We start from the raw sequence: 23,356 nt of genomic DNA on the forward strand, positions 1-23,356 counted from the left end.
TGGCATAGAGTGGCTTATCAAGCCACCTTCATGAGTGGTAAGAGTGCGTGCCAGTGAGTGAGTCACACCTCCACCACCACCAGCCACCCACCTCATCTACCTGTGGTTGTTTGCACCCTTGTACCGGGTCCTAATACTGTTTTGGCTCACATAATTGGTCAAGAAATTGTAGCTGAGCGCCGACGATAAAGTCAATTATGTGAGTTCACCGAGAAAGCGCATTTCTTCCGACAACAGTGAGTGTAGGAGGCGTCAGTCATCACCGCGCAGGACAACCCGACAACCTACCCTCGTCACCATCACCGTCGACCACTCCAGACTTCTTTGATAATTTTCTGTTTAGAGACATTTAAAGACATTTGCGTGTGTGAGACATTTATAGTGAATTTCTTGTGTACTCTAAGCCTTGTGTTTTCAGTGTAGACTCAGTGTTTCTTTGACTCATTATTTTTTGCAATATTTTTCAGTGTTATCGCTCATCTTCTATTTTTTATCTGTGTTTTTTTTATGCTACTCTCTGTCTGTAGTAAGTATTATTGTGTAGTGTACCAGTCAGTCACTCTGTGTGAAGTGATTCATTTTTTTTATTGTATTCTTTCAGCATTGTATTCTCCAGTAATTGTCACTGTAGTTCATGCCGTGATATTCACCCCAGTATACCAAATTATCCATTTATTTCTATGCGTGTCTTTTTTCGTATGCCAGCAGTGTCTCATTCCTCTAATTTTTTCGCAGACTTGTGTACCATTATTTTTGCCAGCAAATTTTTGTCGTATCAGTCACAGCAAGATTTTGTTGTAAGAATATACTAAAATAATGAATACGTGATTAAGTGTTGTGTGCCCTGCCACTTGTAAGTGTTACACTTCCCGTTTTGTTCCTTTATTTTTATTCACATTGTTCATATTTCTTTGAACAAATTCACTTTTGATGTACTTTCAATTACTTTTAACGTAAAGTGTTTTCTTTACTCTGAGTAAATTGTTTTGTCTAATTTACAATTAAGAGTTAAAGTGTTCAATCAGTTTTTCTTCATATTTTTATTTTATTATTTAATCTGAATTTTCCCAGTGAGACTTTATTATTGCAGTGATTATTTCTACACCTTATTTTGTTGCACTTGTTCTGCAGTGAATTATTTTCTTTTATTGATATTTTTATGCATTATTATTCTCAGTTCATTATTGTTTGAGTCTTGTTTTTCATTTTATTAATTTTCCTGATGTTGTCTTTGCATTATATTTTAATTTTGTTTATGCATTCTTAGAAAATACTTAAATTTCCCAGTTATCTCTGTTTGCATACAATTTAGTAATTTTATTTTATACTTTTTACATTGATTTAAAATTTTCTTAATTAATTTCTTTATTAGCAAGAGTAAAGACAGCTCATTTTGCATTTAATTCAGTCTCCAGTAATATTTTTACTTGTATATTTCAATGTAATTTTTTTTTCTTGCCCAATAGTCCTTTACATTGAGTTGTCCTTCCTCTTGCAGTGTATCTTAGACATTTTTTTATTACTTCTGCAGAATTAGTTGCATCTCTTTTATTTCAATTCTAGCTTTTTGTATCATTTTTATTGTTCATTATTTTTGCCTTATTTGTTCTCGTGCAATTTCCTTGCCATTATGTCTCACATGCCGTCAAGTGATACTTTAGTGAATGTCGACACTCAGACCTCTCAGGCTACTGTTGTCCCTGTCATCAGTCCTCACAGTTCATTACCGACTGACAGACCGACCCAGACACTGAGATACTATAGTTATACTCGTGATTCCCTTGATGCGTTACCTTTATTCAATGGCCATGTACATAGTCTTGAAGCATGGTTTACTGCCATTCGTTCTCGTGCTAATGCTCTAGTTGAAGGTTCTCCTTCAGAGGAAAGTCTTATCAGACTTGCTAAAGAAGCTCTTCATCGATCCCCTGCTGCTGTTCACGTTGTTGATCTCCTTGATATGCGTGACTTCAGGAATCTTACTAAGTGGTCACAATATGAGGAACTGATTCATTCTTTCCTTGTCCCAGTAAAAACAGCTGATCCATATATCGTTCTTAGGGAACTAGTGAATGCTACACCAATGAGTAATGAATCGTTGAGTGCATTTGCTGTTAGATTAGACAAACTTTTATCATCATTTATCAATGCTGTCCAGTCATCAGCTTTTCTCCCTGAAGAGGCTAAACCATTTACAGAATCGCTTGCTAAAATAGCAGCTTTTGGAGCAATCAAAGAACTAATGCCGCCTGCTTCCGTGTGTGCTTATGAGGCTCATCCTCCAACTGTGACGATGGAACCACTTACAGCCTTAAATCATGTACGTTCCTTGTGCCCCCAGGGTGCTTTCCCATGTATCAAAAGTAATTTCACACATATGCCTCAGTCTGCACCACCTCTTGTTTGCGCCACAGAGACAAATCGTGGTCGTCAACCATCTCAGCAATCACCAAGGACCAGTTATAAACCTCGTAGTATTCATAGTACATTCAGTAACCATAGTCGGCGGACTTGTTATAACTGTGGTCTCCGTGGGCATATTGCAATTAATTGTCCTGATAGTTACCCTAAGAGACGTCGTACTGATGATGAGTATCCAGATCTTCCCTACTGTACTTATCATAGAATACATGGACATGACACATCTGAGTGCAATGCTTTCTATAACCTTCAGTACTCTAGGTCTTTCCGTGGCCGTTCCAACCGCAGAACCCGTAGAGGAAACAGATATCGTGGTTCTCAAAATAACCAGAACCAGGCTTATTCTTCCAATTCTCAAACTAACCAGAACCAGGCTCATTCTTCCAATTCGGGGGAATTCGAGCGCCCCAGTCAAACCGTCCCATGGTGACAGTAGGTGATAATGAGTACACCATCCCCGTTCACAATTCCTTAGAAGCCTTAAGCAATCTCGAGAATGATAATCCTGCTGATGATGTTGCTTCACATGTCTCTGACGTAGATGATTTTGGGGATGAAGTGGAACAAGTCTTTTCTGATGACAATCCACCTTTTTGTTTGCACATAACTTCCAATGCAACCATAGGCCCTATAGTGCAAGCATCTGTTCATAATGCGCCCGTTCATTTGTTCATGGACTCTGGTGCGCAAGTCAATATTATTAGGTCTAGTTTGTTTAAGGATAAGCAGTTACGACATGTCCTTCTCGTAGAACCGACTCATGTGTCCTCCTCGTAGAACCGACTCATGTGTCCTCCCTTAGTGGAGTAGCTGGTTCTCACCTGCATGTCCGAGGTCGGACTTCCCTCACCTTTTCTATCCAAGGTAGAGACCTCACTGCTTCCTTCCTTGTTGTCGACCAGATTACTTTCCCTGGTGACCTTCTACTGGGCTTTGCTTCCATGCGAGACTTACGCATTGTGCTCGACCCTTATCGATGGCATGCCCAAATTGATGACTTGATCGTACCATTTTGGGGTTACCAGCTTGGATCCGAGATCTGCCATACTGCCGCAGAGTATGACACTCGGATTAAGTCCTTACAAGCCAATGCATTCTCCAGTAGCGTACCCAAGCGGTCAGGCACTGGTAATTCTGTCACTCCCGTCTGTGTTCCACCTATACCTTCAGACTTGCAGGATAGTGTGTTGCCTCAAGTGTCCGAGGACACTCAGACTGCCTTGAGTGCACAACCTATCCCTGCAATGACTCCTAGTTCGAGTAGTAGTTTCTCCACAGGGGATGCCTTGTCAGAAAACGATTACTTGAAACTAGTAATGCCATCTCTTGTTGATGTCACATGCCGTCTGCAGAAAGACGTCTCTGCTGCGGCTAGTGCTCTCACTAGAGTGTCTGTTGTTGTTCCTAGTGTTCCAGATGGTGATAACGTCCTAGTTGACAGTGATTCCTGCAAAGTAAAAGGTCTATTTGTTGAACCATCCTTACATGTTGTAAGAGATAGTAAGATCCATTTCTTCCTACCGGGGAGACCTCATCCACTTCACTGGATCAATCTGTTCCACCAGTTGAGGAGAAAGACTTAGCTCCCACTGACTTCCCAGGTGAAGTCAAACGTTTGTTGACTCTGTTGAACAAACGTCGTAAAGCCATTGCCTTACCAGGTGAGAAGATGGGTATAACGAACTTATTGTCCCATCGTATTCCACTTGAACCTGGTACTAGACCTATCTACATACCTGCGTACAGAATGCCTCATTCACAAGTTGCTGTCGCAGAAGAATTGATCAATCAAATGCTCAATGATGGAGTTATTGCACCTAGCAATTCACCTTGGAATGCACCCTTGATCCTAGTACCTAAGAAGGATGGTACTTGGCGACCAGTAATTGACTTTAGGAAGTTAAATGCGAAAACCATTCCAGATCGGTTCCCACTTCCTGTACTGGGTGATATTTTATGTAACATCGGAGATAAAGTCTTTTCAACCCTGGATTTGTTACAAGGGTTTTGGCAAGTCCCTCTTCACGAGGACAGCCAAGAGCTAACTGCATTCTCCACTCCTACAGGTCATTATCACTTCCTCCATATGGCGTTTGGATTACGATCCTCCCCTATCACGTTCTCAAGGCTCATGACTAATATCTTTAGAGGTCTCATAGGTAATGCACTTATGGTGTACTTAGATGACGTAATCGTCATGTCTAAAGACGTGGATACACACTTGAAAAGACTTGATGTAGTACTTGGTAAGCTTGAAGAAGCCAATTTAAAGATCAAACTGTCTAAATGTCAATTTTTCAGATCAGAAATTAAGTTTCTTGGTCACGTAGTCACTCCTAGAGGGGTTACGACTGACCAAAGTAAAGTAACTGCAGTACTAAATTTTCCAACACCCAAAACTGCTGATGCCGTAAGATCCTTTGTGGGCTTAGCAGGTTTTTATAGATCTTTCATTGCCAATTTTTCTTCCATAGCTGCTCCTCTAACTGAGTTGCTTAAGAAAGATGCTCCTTTTGTTTGGACCTTCCGTCAAGAAAAAGCATTCCAAACTCTAAAAGAAAAGCTAACATCTGCTCCAATTTTGAAATTTCCAGATTTTTCTAAGCCCTTCTATCTGACAACTGATGCTAGTTCTATTGGCATAGGTGCCGTACTAGCTCAGAAGACCGATGGCAAGTACAACGCAGTTGCATTTGCTAGCCGAGTCCTTACAAAGGCTGAACGTAATTATACAGTAACTGAGCAAGAAGCTTTAGCAATAGTATAGTCTTTAAAGCACTTCCGAGACATTATTTATCAGTACTCTGTTCATGTCTTGACAGACCATGCTCCACTGATACCTTTATTCCAGAACAAACAACCTACTGGAAGGTTAGCCAGATGGACCTTGACTATCCAAGAGTTCAATCCCACTGCTGCCACCATTTATCATGTGGGGTTCAAACACGTGGATAGGGTGCCTCTCAGTAGTAGTAACCAGTTACCAGTAACCAGTGTACCAGTAGATGACTCACTACCAACCGTCTCTGCCTGAGGCACTGTCTGTATTCATATTGCCGCTGACCTCAGCAGTATTTCAAAGACCCCCACATATGGGTACTGTGGGCGGTCAGTTATTCGAGAGTGAGCAAGGAGGTAGGTCACGGCTGTTTGGGCGCTTCCCACATTATCCGTAATTATACGTACTACCAGCCTACGTGAGTATTACTTTACCCTATCCACGTGTTCGAACCCCACATGATATGTGAGTGTGTGTGCACACATGTGAGTGTGTGTGCACACATGTGAGTGTGTGCACACGTGTGTGTGTGTGTGTGTGTGTGTGTATACTCACCTATTTGTGGTTGCAGGGGTCGAGTCACAGCTCCTGGCCCCGCCTCTTCGCTGATTGCTTCTAGGTCCTCTCTCTCCCTGCCCCATGAGCTCCATCATACCTCGCCTTAAAACTATGTATGGTTCCCGCCTCCACTACGTCACTTTCTAGGCTATTCCACGGCCTGACTACTCTGACTGAAGAAATACTTCCTAACATCCCTTTGATTCATCCGAGTCTTCAACTTCCAATTGTGACCTCTTGTGTCTGTGTCCCTTCTCTGGAACATCCCGTCTTTGTCCACCTTGTCTATTCCGCGCAGTATTTTATATGTCGTTATCATGTCTCCCCTGACCCTCCTGTCCTCCAGTGTCGTCAGGCCGATTTCCCTCAACCTTTCTTCGTAGGACAATCCACGTAGCTCTGGGACTAGTCTTGTTGCAAACCTTTGCACTTTCTCTAATTTCTTTACGTGCTTGACTAGGTGTGGATTCCAAACTGGTGCTGCATACTCCAGTATGGGCCTGACGTAAATGGTATACAGAGTCTTAAACGAATCCTTACTGAGGTATCGGAACGCTATCCGTAGGTTTGCCAGGCGCCCGTATGCTGCAGCAGTTATCTGATTGATGTGCGCCTCAGGAGATATGCTCGGTGTTATTCTCACCCCCAGATCTTTTTCCTTGAGTGAGGTTTGCAGTCTTTGGCCATCTAAACTATATTGTGTCTGCGGTCTTCTTTGCCCTTCCCCAATCTTCATGACTTTGCATTTGGCAGGGTTAAATTCAAGGAGCCAGTTGCTGGACCAGGCTTGTAGCCTGTCCAGGTCTCTTTGTAGTCCTGCCTGATCCTCATCCGATTTGATTCTTCTCATTAACTTTGCATCATCTGCAAACAAGGACACTTCTGAGTCTATCCCTTCCGTTAAGTCGTTCACATATACCAAGAACAGCACAGGTCCTAGGACTGACCCCTGTGGAACCCCGCTTGTCACAGGCGCCCACTCTGACACCTCGTCGCGTACCATGACTCGTTGTTGCCTCCCTGTCAGGTATTCTCTGATCCATTGCAGTGCCTTTCCTGTTATGTGTGCCTGATCCTCTAGCTTTTGCAGTAACCTCTTGTGAGGAACTGTGTCGAAGGCCTTCTTGCAGTCCAAAAATATGCAGTCTATCCACCCCTCTCTCTCTTGTCTTACTTCTGTCACCTTGTCATAAAACTCTAGTAGGTTTGTGACACAGGATTTTCCTTCCCTGAAACCGTGCTGGTTGTCAATTATACACTTGTTTCTTTCCAGGTGCCCCACCACTCTCCTCCTGATGATCTTCTCCATGACCTTGCATACTATACACGTTAGTGATACAGGTCTGTAGTTTAGTGCCTCATGTCTGTCTCCCTTTTTAAAAATTGGGAATACATTTGCCATTTTCCATACCTCAGGGAGTTGCCCACTTTCAAATGATGTGTTGAAGATCTTTGTTAATGGCTCACACAATATCTCTGCTCCCTCTTTAAGGACCCATGGAGAGATGTTGTCTGGTCCCACTGCCTTTGAGGTGTCAAGTTCGCATAGCAGCTTCTTCACCTCCTCCTTGGTTATATGTACCTCATCCAACACTTGCTGGTGTGCCCCCCTGTTCTGATTTCCTGGAGTCCTACTGGTTTCCACTGTAAATACCTCTTTAAATCTTGTGTTGAGCTCCTGACATACCTCTTGGTCGTTTCTTGTGAATTCCCCATCACCCTTCCTCAGGGACAAAGGAATTAATGTACAATTGCTATGGATCCCATCACACATTGGATTACTCCTTCATGATAAAGTTGATATGTTAGCCAAGAAGAGTATCGAGAAGGAGAATGTAGAATATAACTTTGGTATAACTGTGTCTAGCATTAGGAATAATATTAGGAGAGAAGTAAATAATGAAAATGATTGTTATAGGAATGCAGTTAGAAGCCTGAGTAGATCTATAACCCACTATGATAACATGAACGTAGATAAGTATGTTTATGGAGCAACTTGCAATGTGAACAGACTGACTGATGTTGTAGTGGCCAGGCTTAGGCTTGGTTACAAGTACTTCTGGCAGTTTGGGAGACACACAGATGATGATCAAACTAAATGTAAATTATGTGATCAGGCATATGGTCACTCTCTTGAACACTATGTGCTTAATTGTCCACTTATTGAGGAATACAGAGACAGACAGTATAATAACCTATGTGACATGTCAAGATATCTTATTAATGAAAATAAGATACCAGATATACTAAGCAAATTTCCTAAATTTGCTTGTAACAGATAAGTGAACTATAGATATGTAGATATAAATCCATATGTATTCCTGTTAACCCTTTGGGGCCTAGTTCCTAGGCCTTTTGTGTATCCATACGCTCTCGCGCTACCGTCCACAGGATGGATATGGGGTGCACAATAAACTAGCCACTTCGGTGGCAAAATCTAAATCTAATCCTTCCTCAGTCTGATTACCTGGTCCTTGACTGTTGTTTTCCTCCTGATGTGGCTGTACAACAGCTTCGGGTCAGTCTTTACTTTTGATGCTATGTCATTTTCATATTGTCTCTGAGCCTCCCTTCTTATCTGTGCATATTCGTTTCTGGCTCTTCAGCTGATTTCTTCATTTTCCTGAGTTCTCTGTCTTCTGTACCTTTTCCATTCTCTAGTACACCTAGTTTTTGCCTCCCTACACCTTTGGGTGAACCAAGGACTCGTTCTGTTCTTCCCATTATTTCTGTTTCCCTTGGGAACAAACCTCTCCTCTGCCTCCTTGCATTTTGTTGCTACATAGTCCATCATTTCTTGTACTGGTTTTCCTGTCAGTTCCATCTCCCACTGAATGTCTTGAAGGAAGTTCCTCATGCCTGAGTAGTTCCCCCTTTTGTAGTTTGGTTTTCCCACCCTATTCCTGCTACTCTCTCCACTTGGAGCTCAACTATGTAGTCGAAGCACAGAACCACATGATCACTAGCTCCCAGGGGCCTTTCATACATAATACCCTCGATGTCCGAACTACTCATGGTGAATACAAGGTCCAGCCTTGCTGGTTCATCCTCTCCTCTTTCTCTGGTAGTGTCTCTAACATGCTGATTCATGAGGTTTTCCAGTACCATATCCATCATCTTGGCTCTCCATGTTTCGGGACCCCCATGGGGCTCCAGGTTTTCCCAGTCAATCTCCTTGTGATTGAAATCACCCATAACTAGTAACTTTGCTCCCCCCATGTGTGCTCTCCTGGCCACCTCGGCTAGTGTGTCAATCATTGCTCTGTTGCTCTCATTGTATTCTTCTCTTGGCCTCCTGCAGTTCTGTGGTGGGTTGTACATTACTGCAATTATCACCTTATGTCCCTCAGACTGGATTGTTCCTACTAAGTCCCTTTCGCCCATGCCATCCATTCCTTCCATTTTCTCAAAATCCCACTGGTTTTTAATGAGCAGTGCAACTCCTCCTCCCCCTCTCCTCCCTCTGTCTTTCCTGAGGATTAGGTATCCGGATGGAAAGATTGAATCTGTTATTATTCTGGCGAGTTTTGTTTCTGTGAGTGCTATTATGTCTGGGGATGTCTCTGATTCTTTTGTGCCACTCCTCATACTTGTTTGTTATTCCATCTGCATTTGTATACCACACCTTCAACTTCTTTTCTAAGACTGTGGTCTGGGAGGTATATTGGGGTTGGGGAAGTGGGAGACCTGGTAAGGAACTATGGGTTGTTGCTGTGGGGGTGGAGTTTGTAATGTAGTGGGTGGGGGCATTGGATGTGGCATGGGTGTTTTGATTTAGAGTGTTTGGTTGCACTGGGGTTGACCTGGTTGGGAGGCTTCTATAGGAAGTTGTGAGGGAGGCTGTATTGATCTTCTTCCTGGGTCTGGGATCTCCTGTCTGTCTTCTCCATCCCCTCTCTTTCCTCCTTTCGCCTTTGTACCATCTCTCAGTTTCTGCCTTTCTTCTTGTGTTCTGTCGCGGTCGAGATACACCTTCCTGTATGCCGGCATGTCCCTTAATCGTGCTTTCTCCTGCAGGATCCTTGTCCGAGTCGCTTCTGCCTTGAAGGTCACTTTCACTGGCCGGGTTCTTTTTTTTACAAACCCCCCTATTCTCCGAAAATTTTCCAGCTGGGTCATGTCGTCTTCTCCTATTGCTTTCATGATGCTTTCAATTGCTTTTTTTCCCCCTTGTTTTCTTGCTTCATATGTTTCCCCTTCAACTTCCTGGAGCCCATACACAAAGACTGACCTCACCCTTTCATTCTCCCACTGCGTATCCCTGTGTATCCCCTCATTTAATTTGGTTTCCTGCACTGCAGCTTTCCTTTCTTCAGTTTCACTGGCTAATGTACTTGGGCTCAGTGGCCTGTCATTTTCCCTTCTCGGCTTTCCTTGGGCTCTGTTGTTGTCTGTTAGGGCCTCCACATAAAGCTTAGCTCTTTCATTTACTACAGTCTCCTCTGATAGAGCTTCCCCATGCAGTTGTGCCCCTTCTTTCCCTACAGTCCCCTTATTTGTGACTGAGGTAGCAGTCTCTGTTGTCAATCCCAAAATGTTCTTTAGTTCTTTAGGCTGTTTCAGATTTTTCAGTTCCTCTTCTAAACTCTGTATCCTAGCCTCTGCTGCTTTGACATGCACCTCCCACTTCCTGCTTTCCATATCTATCCTCTCTTCCATTCTCATGCTAAGTTCTTCTAGTTTCTTTTCCCATTCATGATCTCTTTTTATGAGCTCTGCTGCCCAATCTTCCTTTGGAGCTTCCTCCTCCTGTCCCTTGGTTTTTCTTGTTGCTCTCTGACAACCCATTTTTGTTTTATCCTGATTGCCTCAGAGTGGGAAACCTATTAGTTCTGTATGTTAGGTTAGTAGTGTGTATGTCAAAGTGTGGGGGGGAGGTAGTGGAGGAACTGTGGCTATGTGGGAGAGGGGTGGGGGAGGGGAGGGTGAATGGGGGAGGGGAGGGTGAACGAGGGAGGGGAGGGATCAGGGGAAGAAGTGGGATGTCGGTGGTGAGGGGGGGGAGTGTGTGTGTGAGTCTGGATATGTATGTGTGTGTGTGTGTGTGTGTGTGTGTGTGTGTGTGTGTGTGTGTACGCACGTGCATGCAGTATAAAAAAAATTCCTGCCCCCACACAGTGCATAATGTGAAAAGCAAACCTTGTGTCTGGCTTAAATCAGCAAGCTTAGGTCTTTTCTAGGATGGTTTTTATGGTTTACTGCAGACATAAAAGCTTCCAAATCCCAAGTCATCATGGAGTGACTGCTGGAGACATCAGAGGGAAACCATGCTCTAGTAATTAAGGGTTTTTTCTCCTTCACTTCCCATGCTGTGATGGAAGCATTTCCCTTTACTCGACGATCAATCACTTTAGAGCCATTGGGGTCATTAATTTAGGCCTGGAATGTGGATCTCTCATGGGTGACAAATGTTTGAAGATATACTGCGCTGAACACAATTTCAGTCGCAATTCAGCAGAAATAGTGTGTACCATGGCCTCTTATGTAAGGCAACCACAGGTGATATATCCTCCTTATTTGCACCTCTGGTTATCACAAGAGGGGTGTGATGTGAGTAAAAGAAAAACTCAATAGCCACAAGGTTACAGAGTGAATTTCATGATGTATGCCACACTGCCAAGTATTTGTACAGCATAGCCAAACAAACATTTTGCAATCCACAAGTGTATTATGAAATGAATTATGTCAAAAGTTGTCAGCCCACTAGCGTGACAATTTCATGCAAACTGTATATTCCAAGGAGAACAGTTACAGGAACTTTAAGCATTCCCAGCAGCTCAGATGTTTGATCATATGTACAGTAAACAGGCAGTAAAAGTTCTCCGTACATTTTCTAGCACACCTGCCTTGAAAGAGTCCATTAGTATACAGCAATATTTCAACCTGGAGAGAACATGTTATTAACCCTTTCAGGGTTTCGGCCGTACTAGTACAGCTTACGAGCCAGGGTTTTTGACGTACTAGTACGCCTAAATTCTAGCGCGCTCAAATCTAGTGAGAAAGCTGGTAGGCCTACATATGAAATGTTCGATTTTTACCAAAGTTCAAAAGTAAACATATCATGCTATGCGTCCAATACACGTCAACTGGTGAGTCTAATATTCTTTCACAAGTGCGCTGATATTATTTATACCATTTCTACACCAATGCGGTAGTCTGCATAACAGTAAATCTTTATTTTTTTTGTGAGAATAAAAATTCAAAGTGGAAAGCAAAAGAATGTAAGAGGGGCATGGGGACGTGACTAATGAACAGAGGAAATGTTATTTTAGTGCCAGGAATGTTTTTCTTGTTTATTCTGGACCCTATTCGGAAATTGGCATCTTTTGAAATTTGTGTGAAATTGGCAAAATTGCTAAATTCTGACCACTGTATTGGATAGTTGAAATCAGTAAATGGGTGGTTTCTTGTACTCATTCTATAGAAAAAATGGAGTTCTAGTGAAATAGTTATGATTTTTGTCGACAAGTACACTGGAATTGGCCGAAAATAGGGCTCAAAGTGGGCAAAATCGCCGATGCGTAAACATCGTCGAGACTGCTAACTTCGCGAGAGCATAACTCTGCAATTTTTCCTTCAAATTTCATACTTTTGGTGTCATTATGATCGGGAAAAGATTCTTTATCTTTTCATAAGAAATTTTTTTTTTTTTTTTTTTTTTTTTGAAATTTGGCCGACCCTGAGAACAAGTCTCTGAGAGGGCCTGTCGACCCTGAAAGGGTTAAGTGCATTAGTGACTCAGCATCTCATCTTGAACATTCTAGTTATCCAACATATCATTTTCCTTATGGTAGCAATAGCCACATAGTTGAGCCTTGAAAGTGAGATGATCTGACATCATTCCCAAGTCTTGAACATGCAACTTTCATTCTATGTAATGATTCGAGTTTGTCCTGCAAAAGTAGGAAGACTCAAAACCCATCAAAGGTATATCAAAGGTAAAAGTATTTTTTCAGTATTTCCTCCATTCTTCCATAATGAAGACACCAAAACCCGTTCTTACTGAATACTACATTGTTGTACATAGGCCAATGGAAGACCATATCTTCTTTATTTGTCATCTTCCATGGATGCCACTTCCACAGAATTTCTGGCATTATCAACAAAGGATGCTACAGTGCTATGATACATATTCTTGTCTATGTCAGACAGAAGAATGAGAAACAAGTGGGGAGAATACTGTCCCTTCAGGAACAGAGCTTTTCACTGTGGCAGCATCTGCCTTCATTCTGTTCACAACTTTAAAATGAGTACAATGGTTAATGGTATGTCACATGTTACACAAGAGGGTGACATGCACACCTCACTTGGATGAAGCGAGTGCCTGATCCTCAACCGACATATTCATTAGAAAAATTATTATCCCTAATGGAAGAAAAAGGATAAATATGTACATCCTGCTGAACCCTGAATAACTTGGTACCAGTCTGAAGGGCCCACCGGGCCTGCCACTTCAAGGATATACCTGTGGATATGGCCCACAAGTTCACTATGGCATAAGTCTTCTATAAAGTGGGCTCACTGTAGCAGCCTTTGCCTTGGCTTCTGCCCATTCAGTTCCCAGGCAGAAACATATCCCAGACCATGGCTGGGCTCAGAGGTATATCCTTGTGCAACACACTGAGATGGGCTAACCACTCTGATCTCTTGAACCACAGAATGAACAGAGAAACTGGGCCAGAGCAGGGAGAGCACAATGGAAATCAGAGTGCACAATGAACTGAAAACCAGTTAAGCTAACTATCAAGACAAAAGCAATGAGGACTGTATGCAATCAGTACACTGAAAGACATCTTGAGTATATAGAGGAACCAAGACAAACCTTAAATTTTCATATTTACGATTACCAACAGACCCCGTGGAAACTTCACAAGTTCTTTAGCTCCAAATCAGCCACGCTGTGCTGCTTACATTGAATTCTGTACTGCTAGCACTAGAAGCCCAATTAATCAGGCCATCAGACAGGTCAGATCTGGGACTGGCCCACAAAGGCAACAACTCAAGAAAAGAGTGCAACTAGATGCAATGAACAATTATACACTGTTCAAAGACTAAAGAGGGCAAGAGAAAAACTCTTTGATATAATACAAACTGGTTAAAATTAAAACATGGGAGGACGACACCCTGGTCCTACCAAGCCTCCTGGATGATGACCTTATAAATCAGGCTGTTGATGAATGCACCAACAAACTGGATGTCAGGAACTAACTTCAACTTATCAAGCTTCCTCTTGAAGGTGGTAATTACCCATATGTATAGAGAGGTGGCAAAAAGTCTGGGTACCTTCGTACATATTGAGTTCTCTCTCAGGTGTACTTGGTCTTGGAGTGCCACTGCCCTTCAATAAGGGTACAGTATTTAGCACCAAATGCCAAGCATTTATTGTAGGGAGCTATTTCAACATGCAAATTCCAGGCCAATCCTTCTGGATTTTCCTGTGTATATTATGATGCATTATTCTTTCCTACATTCCAGGGAATACAGGAAAAGTGAGCTTCAGGCTTCCTTAATAATTTAGGTGCTTGACTGAATTTATACAAACTATGATGGTTCTCTGTATCTTCTCCAGATCCAAGATATCACTTGCAGAAGTAAGAGGTAAATTCAATGTGCAGTAAATGGGGTTAAAGTAGTTTCAGAGGCAGGAACAAAACCAAAGATTCTAACCCCCTGAAAACATTGTGTGTACACATTTAGTTGTTAGAATAATTAACAAGCCTACTTTAAAAATATGAACAGGAAATGCAGAAATAACTTGGCAACATGTCCTAATCAACTAAAACTTAATAATATACATTTAGCTTAATCCTACCAAACTTATCTAAGGTAAGCCTAAGTTACATACAGTACTTCAGTATTATTCAATAAATTAAATAGTATAATAATTTTGTGATGTTCAGACTGAATTTTGCAGATACTGTATAACAAAATTGAATACACACTACAATTTATTATACAGAGGACCCCCGGATTGCGTCATCGTCGGATTTCACATGTGGAATAAGTAACGTTTTTTCATCAAAATATTGGCTCGGTGATCGTCACTGAACTCAGTATTACTCATTCGTCCCGAACGTGTCCGCACAACCCGACACACCATTTACAGCCAGTGTCGTTGTTTATCACCCAGCGAGGACGATCCCACATGTTCATATGATATATTTTGTATTATTCCATTCTTTTTAGTGCTTGCAACTGCTAAATATGCCACCATGGGCCCAAAGAAAGTTCCTAGTGCCAGCCAGCCCTTTGGTAAAGGACAGAGAGAGGGGAGAATGTGCCTTTTTCAGTGATTCTGCAATTATGTACGATACTAAAGCAGCAGGAGTCAAAGGCTAGAGCCCAGCCAGCGATAAAGTATAGCATTAACAGTGTAGCAAGTTAAGCGATTAATCGATAGAAATGGGGCAGCATGAAACTGATTCCTCCATTGTTGTTGGAGGTATATTGGGCTACTGACTAACACCGCCACCTCTGCTGCCTCTTGCTGCCACCTTCACCGCCATTATGTAAGGCTCATCTTTCAGTGGCCCTTATACACCCAACAACAAACAAACCACCACTTGTGACATTCTTAATGCCATATTTTATTTATTCTAGAGCATATATCATGTTTCTATGTTAATATCATTGTTTATTATGTCATACTAGATGAATTGTGCTAGATAAATAAGCCATAGAGCTGATATTAGTGTTATATGGAAGGACTATCTTGTCCTGTCTCCCAACACAATTCCTAACATACGCTAGAAACAGACATCTTTGGAACACTTTTTTGAGCAACATGGGTTCAGTGACTCAAGCTGGTCCTAGTGGCATTAAAAAACAAAAGGGAAGTAACCCAGGATAAGAACTTGGTACCCGAAGTCTTTATGGAAAGGGATTCCCCTTCCAAACAATTGTAAACTCCTCCATCTTCTCCCCTTCTCCGGTCTTCCATACATCACCATGTCTTCAATAAAGGTAACTGTGATGTTATTATTATTCTATTCTTCATGTATCATTGTTTTCTGAGTAGGTAAATGTATATTTCATGTAGAAAACATTTTATTAATACTTTTGGGTGTTAAACAGATTAATTAGATTTCCAGAGGGCTGAGGAAGGGTTGTCAAGGTGGTTCAGACATGTAGAGAGAATGAAACGAAACAATGACTTCGACAGTGTATAAATCTGTAGTGGAGGAAGGTGGGGTAAGGGTCGGCCTAGGAAAGGTTGGAAGGAGGGGGTAAAGGAGGTTTTGTGTGCAAGGGGCTTTGACTTCCAGCAAGAATGTGCGAGTGTATTTGATAGGAGTGAATGGAGACAAATGGTTTTTAATACTTGACGTACTGTTAGAGTGTGAGCCCAAGTAACATTTATGAAGGGATTCAGGGAAACCAGCAGGCTGGCCTTGAGTCCTGGAGATAGGAAGTAGTGTCTGCACTCTGAAGGAGGGGTGTTAATATTGCAGTTTTATAAACTGGCAAGACAGTGATGGAGTGAATGATGAAGAAAGTTTTTTCTTTTTCAGGCCACCCTGCCTTGGTGGGAATCGGCTGATGTGTTAATTAAAAAAAATTCTTAAGGAGAAAATTAATTAGGAATTCGTCAGATTCAGGTTTAGTCACTCTCTCTGGAATGGATTAATTATGAAAACCAGGGGTCCACTGTATTAATTAACATATCAGCCATTTCCCACCAAGGTAGGGTGGACTGAAAAAGAAAAACTTTCACCATCATTCACTCCATCACTGTCTTGCCATAAGTGTACTTACACTACAGTTATAAAATGGTAACATCAACACCCCTCCTCCAGAATGCAGGCACCGTACTTCCCATCTCCAGGACTCGAGTCCGGCCTGCCAGTTTCCCTGAATCCCTTTATAAACATTACCTTGCTCACACACTAACAGCACGTCGACTCCTAAAAATCATTTGTCTCCATTTGCTCCTATCTAACACACTCATGCATGCTTGCTGGAAATCCAAACCCCTTGCACACAAAACCTCCTTTACCCCCTCCCTCCAATCTTTCTTAGGCTGACCTCTACTCTGCCTTCCCATCACTACATATTTATACTCTCTACGTCATTCCATTTTGTTCCATCCTCTCTACATATTCAAATCACCTCAACAACCCCTCCTTAGCCCTCTGGATAATAGTTTTGGTAATCTCGCACCTCCTAATTTCCAAACTGTGAATTTTCTGCATTATATTCACACCACACATTGCCCTCAGACACTAACTCCACTGCCTCTAGTCTTCTCCTTGTTGCAATATTCACCACCCATGCTTCACACCCATACAAAAGAGTTGGTATAACTATACTCTCATACATTCCCCCTCTTTGCTTACCTAGACAAAGTTCTGTCTCCACAGACTCCTCAGTGCACCACTCACCTTTTTCCCCTTGTCAATTCTATGATTCACCTCATGTTCCATAGATCCATCTGCTGACACATCCACTCCTAAATATCTAAATACATTCACCTCCTCCATACTCTCTCCCTCCAACCTGATATCCAATCTTTCATCACCTAATTTTTTTATCCTCATCACCTTAGTCTTTCCCATATTCACTTTTAATTTTCTTCTTGTACATTATATATTTTTTATTAACACATCGGCCATTTCCCACCAAGGCAGGGTGGCCTGAAAAAGAAAAACTCTCATCATCATTCACCCCATCACTGTCTTGCCAGAGACTTGCTTACACTACAGTTATAAAACTGCAACATTAACACCCCTCCTTCAGAGTGCTGGTACTGTACTCCCCATCTCCAGGAATCAAGTCCAACCCTACCAAACTAATCCACCAACCTCTGCAACTCCTCTTCAGAATCTCCCAAAAGCACATTATCATCAGCAAAGAGCAACTGACAATTCCCACCTTGTGTTAGATTCTTTATCTTTTAACCCCAAACCTCTTGCCAACACCTGAGCATTCACTTCTCTGACAACCCCATCTATAAATCTATTGAACAATCATGGTGAGATCACGCATCCTTGTCTAAGGCCTACTTTTACTGGGAAATAATCTCCCTCTCTCCTACATGCTCTAACCTGAGCCTCAATATCCTTGTAAAAACTTTTCACTGCTTTCAATAACCTTCCTCCTATTCCATACATTTGCAACATCTGCCACATTGCCCCCCCTATCCACCTTGTTATACACCATTTCCAAATCCATAAATGGCACAAAAACCTCTTCACCTAAGGGTGAAGAGGGTCACCTATATGTTTCACTGTAAACACTTGGGTCTACACACCCTCTACCCTTCCCAAAGCCTCATTGTTCATCTTCAATCCTACTCTCCATCTTACTCTTAATTCTTTCAATAATAACTCTCCTATACACTTAACCAGGTACAGTGGACCCTCCATTTTCGTTGGGCTCGGTTTTCACTCATTTCCGTTATCGCCGATTTTTTCCATAAAATTACTGGCTTCGTTTTCGTTGCTTTCATCCGTTCTCGTCAGTGGTACAGTATATGTCCAAGTGTGCCGTGCACACAAGCTTCCACACACGTATTCTGAGGAGGCAATGTTGCTTTGTTTATGGGCGAGTGAACATTATCCAGTGAGGCCATAGGAAACATTTCATAATCATTCATTGCTTTTTGCACTTGTTTATTTTGTGTGACTGCTAAATAAGCCACCAAGGGCTCAAAGAAAGTTACTAGTGCCAGCCTGTTGATAAAGAAGGTGAGAAACACGATAGAATTCAAGAAAAAACTCGTGGCAAAGTACCAAAGTGGAGGAGGAAGAGAGAGGGGAGAATGTGCCTTCTTCAGTGATTCAACAATACGTACGATACTAAAGGAGCAGGAGTCAATAAAGGGTATAGTGCCAGCCAGCGATAAAGTGTAGCATTAACAGTGTAGCAAGTAAGTTAAGCGATTAAGCAATAGAAAAAGGACGACACGAAACTGACTACTCCAATGTTATTGGAGGTATATAGGGCCACTGACAAACATACACTGCCCTGTCTATATTCCACCACCCTAAACCAATGCCAGCATCTCCAAGGTACAGTAAGTGTAAATATTTCTTATTTATAAATTACGTACATTGTTTGTGTGAATAGTGCTGGTGGCTTCTGCTGCCGCCTACACTACACTAATATGTACGGCTTCTCTCAGCAGCCCTTATAAACCCAACACCACCCCCACTACTTACTCCTCACATACGTAATGACACATTTTATTCATTCTAGAGTACATATCATGTTTCTATGTTATTAACATTGTTTATTATGTCATATTATATGAAATGTGATAGATAAATAAGCCGTGGAATATAGTTCTTTCCCCTAAAATGTATTTTTTGTTTATACTTTCAGATGTCTGAAACGGATTAATTGGATTTACATTATTTCTTATGGGGAAATTGGCTTCAGTTTTAGTCAATTTCACATTTCGTTGGACTCTATGGAAAGAATTAAAGACGAAAAGGGAGGGTCCACTGTATACTCAACAGACTTATTCCCTTATGTAATTTCTGCATTCTCTTTTGTCCCCTTTGCCTTTATACAAAGGAACTATGCATGCTCTCTGCCAATCCCTAGGTACCTTACATTTATTATATAAAAGCACCAACCACTCCAAAACTATAACCCCAACTGTTTTAACATTTCTATCTTTATCCTATCAATCCTGGGTGTTTTACTCCCTTTCATTCTACCCACTGCCTCAGGAACAAATAACCAGCACACAGGAGACAAACTAATGATGATATTTCTGTTGGACTTGAACCATTAACTAGTAAGAGTTCGTCAGACAGAACCATTGTCACAAGTTTCAGTCTCCTATGTTCAGGGTATTTGAGTACTGTTCCAGCCACTGTATTGGGCCTTTTTATTCTCTTTTTTTTCAACGTCAGCCATCTCCCACCTAGGCAGGGTGACCCAAAAGGAAAAAATCCCCCAAACAAAAATACTTTCATCATTCAACACTTTCACCTCACTCATACATAATCACTGTTTTTGCAGAGGTGCCCAGTTACAACAGTTTAGAAGCATATATAAAGATACAGTATAAAAAGTGACCTGAAATAATAAACTCCATACAGAATATAATATCAGGGCCCCAATTATATATATACCATCCTATTACACATCCCTCCGAACTGCCAATATCTCAAACCCTTCCTCTAAAGTGCAGGCATTGTACTTCCCATTTCCAGGACTCAAGTCCAGCTATGTAAAATAACCAGTTTCCCTGAATCCCTTCACTAAATATTACCCTGCTCACACTCCAACAGCTCATCAGGTCCCAAATACCATTCATCTCCATTCACTCCTATCTAACATGCTCGCGCATGCTTGCTGGAAGTCCAAGCCCCTTGCCCACAAACCTCCTTTACCCCCTCCCTCTAACCTTTTCGAGGATGACCCCTACCCTGCCTTCCTTCCCCTACAGATTTATATGCTCTACATACCATTCTACTTTGATCCATTCTCTCTAAATGACCAAACCACCTCAACAACCCCTCTTCAGCCCTCTGACTAATACTTTTATTAACTCCACACCTTCTCCTAATTTCCACACTTAGCTATTATGATAAAAATAATCATTACAAAATATACCAAAGTAAGTGTAAATGCAGCTTAAAACCTATATGTAATAAATACTGGGAACCTATTCTCCAACACCTCTGAAAAAACTCACTGCTATGAACAAAAAAATTTTTACCACCAGATAATGACTGGAATTTTATATATGGTACCCAGATAAATTACAGGACTGAAGAATATCCAATGTCACAAAGTCTTAGCAGTCATAGTAAAAATTTTTGTCTATCACTTGACCATAAGTAAGTAGATTTATAGTGAATGATCAATGGATAAAGGTAAGGTCAAACTTACAACACTTACCTTGACACAATGAGCACGGTTGTCAGAGATGAAGATCTCTTGCTTATCGTTTACCACCACTCCATTAGGAAACTCCAGATGATTGGGACAGTTAAACTGATGAAGAACTGTCCCAAACTGATCAAAGATAATGACCCTCATTACTTTGCACTCGACAACAATGATGCGACCTTTGTGGTCTACAGTAACACCTCTAGGATAGCACAACGTATTTGCTCCAAACTTCCGTACAAACTGTCCATATTGATTGTATATTTGGATTTGGTGTGTAGGAGAGCGTTCAGTTACAATGATGTCTCCACTTGTGCGTACTACAGCCACACGGTTAGGATAGAGTAGCTGACCATCACGTTTGCCACATTCGCCAAACTGAAACTTGAAACGGCCTTCCTTATCAAAGATCTGAATCCTGTGGTTGTTAGTATCTGCAACAATTATGTCATTTTGGGCATTGACAGCCACACCACTAGGTTCAGTGAACTGACCTTCCAAAACACCAAATTCTCCAAACTTGCAGTGATAAATCATCTTTTGGCGTTTTATCTGTGAGCGAGGTGGGAAGATGGAGCACGAGAGCAGCTTGTGAGAGAGGTCATGAAGCACAGGATCTGGAGCACTCACACCATTCACCTGCTCATGGCTAAACATGCCTTCACCTCCACAACTCCATTTCTCATAGGAACTCAAACCATTCATGTTCATATCCCCCAAGCTAGTTGAAAATGGTCCCATGGACTGTGATGAGCTAAATCTCTTTGACAATAATGTAGAAAGCTGACTATTACTATATGGACGTTCAAGCATTCCATTTAGGTTACCATTCATGCTATTGTTCAATCCACTTGTGAGTCCATTAGTCAGCCCATTGGTCAAACCATTAGCCAATCCATTACTGAGACTAGTGGATAATCCTGAACTTAAACTAGTGGTCAGATTTGTTGAAATACCAGTGGTCATTTGGCCATTTGATACACTTTGGCTGGTAGTCATTTGTTGGGGCACTCCATTCAGGCCATTTGAGTATGTGTTTAGCCCAGATAATCCATTTAAACAACTGTTAATACTATTCATACTGTTCACAGAGTTGGACGAATTTGGTCTTGCTATTGGGGGCAGTTTGGAGGGTCCCACCTGGATATCTGAAGATGAGCGGATGTATCCAAATGTGTTCCTTACTCCTACTTGAATGGCAGGGAAGTTGCTTACAAACTCTAGGTCACTCACATTCTGCATTCCAAGATCAAAATTTTTTCCCATTTGCTCTGACAGCTTTCCTTCTATGAGCTTGCGAAACATTAGGACCTCTGTAGTATTGGCATATTTCCTCATCTTATCGACAAAGTCACAAGTTGATAGCAGCTTGTCCACACATTCTTGGGCCTTTTGAGCAAATACAGAGAGAGAGACCTGCTTGGCATGATACAAAGAATCAAGCTCACGTAATAGCTCAGTCTTACGTTCTTCCACCATAGTTGTGTAGAAGGTGAAAGTATCATGGATCTCTGACTGGGCCTTCTCGTATTGCTGCTGAAGACGTGTACAGGAGCCTTCAACTGACTTTACACACGTACGCAGATCTGCAGCTCTGGATCTTCCACCTTCCATTGCATGGCAGATCTGATCTAGGTGACGGGGAGCAGCATCGTTTAGCACCTCATACTCGTGCAAACCCTTGGGGTGATCTAACACAGTACAATCAAGACAGATGGGTGCACTACACGTTACACAAAAGTACTTAAGGGGTTCCCCTTTATGCCGTAAGCAGGTCACGGGCCTTTCATCTCTTTGGGCAAGCTCAGCCAGTGTCACAACACGATGTCCTTCAAAACAATGCATGAACTGATGAGCCATAACACAATGGGGGCAGAGAAGCTTGGCACAGTCCAAGCAGCGGGCAACTGCAGCCACGTCTCGACTCTTGCAGGCAGTACAGGATGCAGGCTCATCCACTGGAGTCTCCAAGAGTCTATGTAGAGCGTAGTCTGGCAACAACAGTGGGGGTGGAGCAGTTGTTACAGCCTGGCACTGGGGACACACGAGTCTGTCTCCACCGTCACACACTTTTTCTAGGCACCCCAAGCAGAACACATGTAGGCAGGATAGCACACGAGGCAGCACGTATGTGTCATTACACAGTCCACATACTGTAGCAACAGGAGAGTTGCGTCCAACTGTGGAACCTGCAAGAGACAATACACATTAATTTTATACTGTACTATATCACAATACATAAAACAGCAGTAAAAAAATATGAAGGCACATTAAAAACAAATCTTCTATTAAAAAATAGAGATTACATGTTTATTTCTGTATTTTAATACAAAAGTGCCAGATTTTTGTAAAGCCCATATATATGTTTAGCATATTGGACAAGAGGGATGAGGGAGAGTAGATGATGGGTAGGTAAGATGAAGTGGAGATATGCAATAAAAAGAGTCTTTTGTGGTAGAGAAATTATGCAAGTCAAATTAACATGGCAATGGACATGACAAGTATTGAACTGCATGATAAGGTGTTTGGTAGGTTATCTTTTAGTAGTTCTAGAGTTATCTTCCCCATTGTCCAATCTCAGGCAAGGTCCAGTCAGTTTTGGACCAGAAGTGGCCTGAAAGACTTCAAAATGGTTAACCCTTTCAGGGTCCGTCCCGTAGATCTACGGCTTTGCGTTCAGTGTCCAAACCGTAGATCTACGTCATGAGCTCAGCTCACTCTGATAAACTGTGAGTGGTACACTTGGGCCTA

General features: G+C 41.9%; 1 protein-coding gene across 3 annotated transcripts in view; it reads right to left on the reverse strand.

Moving 5' to 3' along the window:
* Window positions 1-23,356, reverse strand: part of LOC128686258 (brain tumor protein) — a 163,980-nt gene that overhangs the window by 21,356 nt on the left and 119,268 nt on the right. For all 3 annotated transcript variants that reach the window (XM_070085798.1, XM_070085797.1, XM_070085796.1), the window contains one exon: window positions 20,615-22,794. In XM_070085798.1, coding sequence (XP_069941899.1) covers window positions 20,615-22,794 — 2,180 coding nt within the window. The remainder of the gene's footprint in view (window positions 1-20,614; window positions 22,795-23,356) is intronic.

Source organism: Cherax quadricarinatus, chromosome 17, assembly GCF_038502225.1.
Source record: "Cherax quadricarinatus isolate ZL_2023a chromosome 17, ASM3850222v1, whole genome shotgun sequence".
NCBI lineage: Eukaryota > Metazoa > Arthropoda > Malacostraca > Decapoda > Parastacidae > Cherax > Cherax quadricarinatus.